At 43.7% G+C, this 4,811-nt stretch overlaps 1 protein-coding gene across 1 annotated transcript; it reads left to right on the top strand.

Moving 5' to 3' along the window:
- The first annotated feature begins 767 nt into the window (after window positions 1-767).
- Mkrn3 (makorin ring finger protein 3) lies at window positions 768-3,266 on the top strand. The gene has a single exon (XM_031386853.1). The coding sequence runs from the start codon at window positions 857-859 to the stop codon at window positions 2,450-2,452; it is 1,596 nt and encodes a 531-aa protein (XP_031242713.1). The 5' UTR covers window positions 768-856; the 3' UTR covers window positions 2,453-3,266.
- Window positions 3,267-4,811: the final 1,545 nt, after the last annotated feature.

The following is a 4,811-nucleotide window of genomic DNA, read 5'->3' as shown; positions in this document are numbered from 1 at the left end:
GGATGAAAAGGAAAGGCTGGAACAAAGGGTCTCCGAATCCAACCAACAGAAAAAAGTTAAAGCCTGGGTCATTCTCAGACCATGCCTTATTAAGACTTCATCAGGGCTGGGCAAAGTCCAGGCTTCTACTTTGTTAGGGGGTGGGCGGAATGTAACAAAGACAGGAAAGTGAAAGGCTCTGAGTAGCCTCGGGGCAGAGGATTCCCTTCTAATTAAAATGCACGCAAATTAACCCTTCAATGGAAAAGAGACCCAAACAATCCTGTCAGAGCTATAAGCCGCAAAGGAGAAATGCTTTGGTGGGGACACTATTCGACCTCAAAAATCAATGGCCTATAAATAAAAGACAGAATAAACAGAAAAAGGAATTTTTAATGTTTACGAGTGAAATGTTTTATGCTTTATACACGAGCAGCAGATGGCAAAGGTAAAGATTGTAGCATTTTCTTAACACACAGAAAGTAATAAAATGCAATGTATACAACTGAAACCCGGAGATTAAAACATCAATCTTGAGGGGAAGCAACGTGGAAACGGGGGTTGCGGGGTTCAGAATCGCACTTAGAAAGCCGGCAAAAGCCGATGCCTGTATCTCAAGCGGACACCGGCACGAGAAAAACATGGCGGAAGCAACTTCCGGTGAATCCCTGGAAATGGTGTTACAACCGGAAGTGTCCGCCTGCCAGTAAGCAGGTAGGAACTAAAGTTTCCAGGGAACAGGGAGCAGGTGGGAAGACAAAAATTGGTGCACTTCTCTCCGAGAAGAAGCTGGTCGAGCCATCTCCAGCTCCGCAATTCAAGCACAAAAAAGATATAATATTCGGGTTTTTGGACAGTGTTAGAGGCACGCTATACGATGGAAGAGTCTACAGCTCCCACAGAGGCCCACGCGGCCGCCGGCGCCGAGGCAGGTGCTGAGGGGGGGGAGGGTGTGTCTGTTCCGCCCCCTCCGCAGTTTGAAGCCTCTAGAGCTTCTGCGGTAGTCAGCTCAGCCCCTCTGCAACAGGCATGGGGCCTGGCACCGCTTTTTGTGGCTCCGGGCCCAGCGAACAGGCGCGCGGCGAGTTTGAGACCAGCTCCAGCCGAAGGGGGCGGGGCCAGGTCTGGTCCGGAGCGCAACAGTGGCAGCTGGACGAAGCAAATCCTCTGCAGGTATTATCTGCATGGGCAGTGCAAGGAGGGCGATAACTGTCGCTACTCTCACGACCTTTCTGGGCGGCGGAGATCTAGGGGGGGCCAAGATTCTCAGCCTCGGGCCTCTGCAGACAGAGGACCCAAGATGGCCACTCCATGGGAGCCCCCGACTCAGGAAGTGGCGGAAGCCCCCCCTGCTGCATCCTCAAGCTCCTTGCCTCTGATTGGCTCGGCTGCTGAAAGGGGCTTCTCTGAAGCTGAGATTGACAATGCAGGCATTCGCTCAGCTGCTGAAAGGGGCTTCTCTGAAGCCGAGATTGACAATTCAGGCCTTGCAGCAGGTGCTGCGGGAGGAGCGGGTGCAGAAGGCTGGGAGGGGGCAATTGAGTTTGTTCCTGGACAGCCGTACCGAGGTCGCATGGTCCCCCCGCATGCACCCGAGGCTCCTCTGCAGAGCCCGGCAGTTGAGAGAGAGCATATGGCTATGGGCATGGGGATACCGCTGCCGCTGCCGCTTTGCCGCTACGCTGCCCGGGGACAATGCCTCCGTGGGGACAGGTGTGCATACCCCCATGGAGAAATATGCGACATGTGCGGGCAGCAGGCCTTGCACCCTTGGGATGCAGCTCAGCAGGAAGCTCATAGAAGGGCCTGCGTTGAAGCACACGAGAGAGATATGGAACTCTCTTTTGCTGTGCAGCGCAGCATGGACAAAGTGTGTGGCATCTGCATGGAGGTTGTCTATGAGAAAGCCGACCCCAGCGACCGCCGCTTTGGCATCCTTTTCAGCTGCAACCACACCTACTGTCTTAAGTGTATCCGCAGGTGGAGAAGTGCTACACAGTTTGAGAACAGGATCAGTAAGTCCTGCCCACAGTGCAGGGTCTCCTCTGGCTTTGTCATTCCTAGTGAGTTCTGGGTGGAGGAGGAAGAGGAGAAGGAGAAACTTGTTCAGCAGTATAAGGAGGGAATGAGCCAGAAAGCCTGCAGGTATTTTGCTGGAGGCCTAGGTCACTGCCCATTTGGAGAATTCTGTTTTTACAAGCATGAATACCCCGAGGGCTGGAGAGATCAGCCTCCGAGACCAGGTGGTGGTGGAGGATCGTCAAGCGCATACTGGCATCAAGTTTTGGAGCCTGTGCAGTTGCGAGAGGGAAACGTGCTGTTTAAAAGCCGTAAAAAGGAGCATTCCGTGCTTCGCCTGGCCAATCAGTTGCTTAAGAAGTTGCTTTGCCTGAGAGGCAGTTTTTCCTTCTCTGATGACCGGTGGCTCTTGCTTCAGTACCAGCTGGAAGAATATTTCAGTTTGAATCTGTAGTATCACACTGTGGCATGTGGTCTGGTCTGCTAAAGCTCTGTTGTCTGCTGTTGCTTATTCCCCTTTATTGACTGACAAACCCTATCGCTTTCAAAGGCTGTTGAGGCAATCTTTATGCAGTATTGCTGTTTTTCTCCTCTATTTCCTATTTCTTCTCGCTAGGATTGTGGTGTTTTTCTGTGTTACAAAATAACAAGAAATAAGTATTGTTTGGTGGAATTAATATTTCTGTCAGCTGATGACTTGTGATGTCTTTTCCCAACAGGATTCAAATCACTTCTAGTCTAGTGTTTACAGTTTCTCATTGTGAAGTCCCTTAAGAGTAAATGTGACAAGGTGACAAAAGTCTTTAACTGAATTATGAGCTTTTTGCTATATAGCCTTAAAAAAAATGGACCCTTACAGGGCCTTGCAGCTGCTGTCTGTGTTTGTTTACATGTTTGTTTCTTCCCTTCTCTTTCAAGTGCACTTGTTAACTTGTGGTTATTTTGTGGTTCTGTTTTACTTGACCAAAATGAGGTGCATATGTTTACATGTTTTTATCCTGTTTGGCTTGATGTGAAATTATTTATATTTGGAAATATATATTTAAGAATGATATATATGCGTATATGTATACAAAGATGTATTTGAAAAAACTGGAAACAAATATACACCATAATATATATGTTTGAAGTAATGAAATAAATGCAGAACTAAAAGCCTAATGTTAAAGTCCAAGTGTATGGGCTGTATGTGAATTGTGTGGATAATTTCCTGCCCCTGCACTGATGTCAGTGATTAGCATCTAATAAAAATGACTGATATGTGTGTATCTGACTCTTTTTAATGGATTTACAAAACATGACTTTGAAAATTTCTACGATACCATTAACAGCTTCTCAAGTGTTATAATAATGAAATGGTACCTCACATGAAGTCACCATCTCATTTTTCTTCACAGCGACAATTCCTGAACTCAAACAAACATACAGTTGTTTGTTTTTAATATCTTAAATATCTGGTTACTATATACTTTAGAAGCAAAGAACTTTTGAAAAAAGGTTTTCATAGTAAAAAATTATACAGCAAAGAAAGAAAATGGTAATAAGTATTGAAATCAGACAATATAAGAATGGAAATAAAGTGAGGCATAGGACTATTAAAATGTAAAACATAATAATTTTGGAACCTTCTAATACAAATAAGCCTTAAGTTGATGTAAAATCCATTTAAATATCAAGGGATACTTAAAATGAAAATACTTTCTACTTAAAATGCACAATTAAAATACAAAATCAGGAGTTTGGGGGAGTGACTGTACTGTACGTATAGTAGATCAGTTTTCTACCAAACATTCCTGGAGAAGAGAAGTGTAAAAACATCAAATTATACTTGCTCTGGAATATATAAATTCATATTGTCTATTTATTTAATTTAACACAAGCCAGTGAATAATTTATAGATATAGCACAGTTCAAGTGTGTAGTAGACAGTCTTACCACATCTTTTAGTAAATGAATAGAAAAACTTGTTTTACTGAATTAATGCAGATTTAAATCTCAGAATTGTGTAGAACAGAATGTGTTTTCCTTGATTGAAGTTGCCAAAAATATGCTATGGGTCTTAGTTCTCTGGTGTACACCATGTACCAATTATGAAACAAAGCCAACATAATTGCACAATTTATATTTAGTTACAAAACATACATTGAAGTACTGGTTTGTCAGAACTACCTTGCATAGTACTTGACATTTTCTACCTGTAATGAAATAAATGAGGTAGAAAAGGTGTTGACCACAGGAATGAGGTAAAATTAGTACATTTACAGAGCACTTGAGATTAGATTATTCTACTGCCTCTATCCTATGTATTAAAACTCAGAAAAGGCATATGGTTTTAGTATGCAACTTTTAAGCATGGATTGCTCAGCCAGGTGCAGCAGGGCATGAACAAGGTTTCAGAAAATGGGGTGTTTTGGAGCTTTTATCTATGAGTTGCCAGGCTGTGTTTTGTAGTCCATTGTTCACAGTGGGATATGCCATAATGCTTCCTCCTTGATTCCAAATAATGGATCAGTCAGGAGGCCATGGACAGTTGACTGTTTTCCCATGGGGTGGGAGTTGGGGGTGGGTCAGATAAGCCAACTAAAGAATGAAACCAGATGGGGAACTTTTAAGGACTGCTGACTGTCAGGCCTCAAAGGAGTTTTCATAGTGGCTAAGATAGGGTGAGGTATTGTCCTGAGCTTTAATCTCTGGAAACTCCTAGTGTACACTACATAACCTCATGAAATGACACTTTTATTCAACAAATATATTGAAATACGAACTCTGATTCCATGATTTATGGTGATTTTAAAGCTAGTAAAGAAATAACA

This window comes from Mastomys coucha, unplaced genomic scaffold (genome assembly GCF_008632895.1).
Source record: "Mastomys coucha isolate ucsf_1 unplaced genomic scaffold, UCSF_Mcou_1 pScaffold21, whole genome shotgun sequence".
NCBI lineage: Eukaryota > Metazoa > Chordata > Mammalia > Rodentia > Muridae > Mastomys > Mastomys coucha.
Note: the sequence above shows the minus strand (reverse complement) of the source record. Positions and strands in the feature narration are given on the sequence as shown.

Bases quoted from the DNA above. Each gene is read 5' to 3' on its own strand.
- Mkrn3 (XM_031386853.1), top strand. From the start codon at position 857: ATGGAAGAGTCTACAGCTCCCACAGAGGCCCACGCGGCCGCCGGCGCC.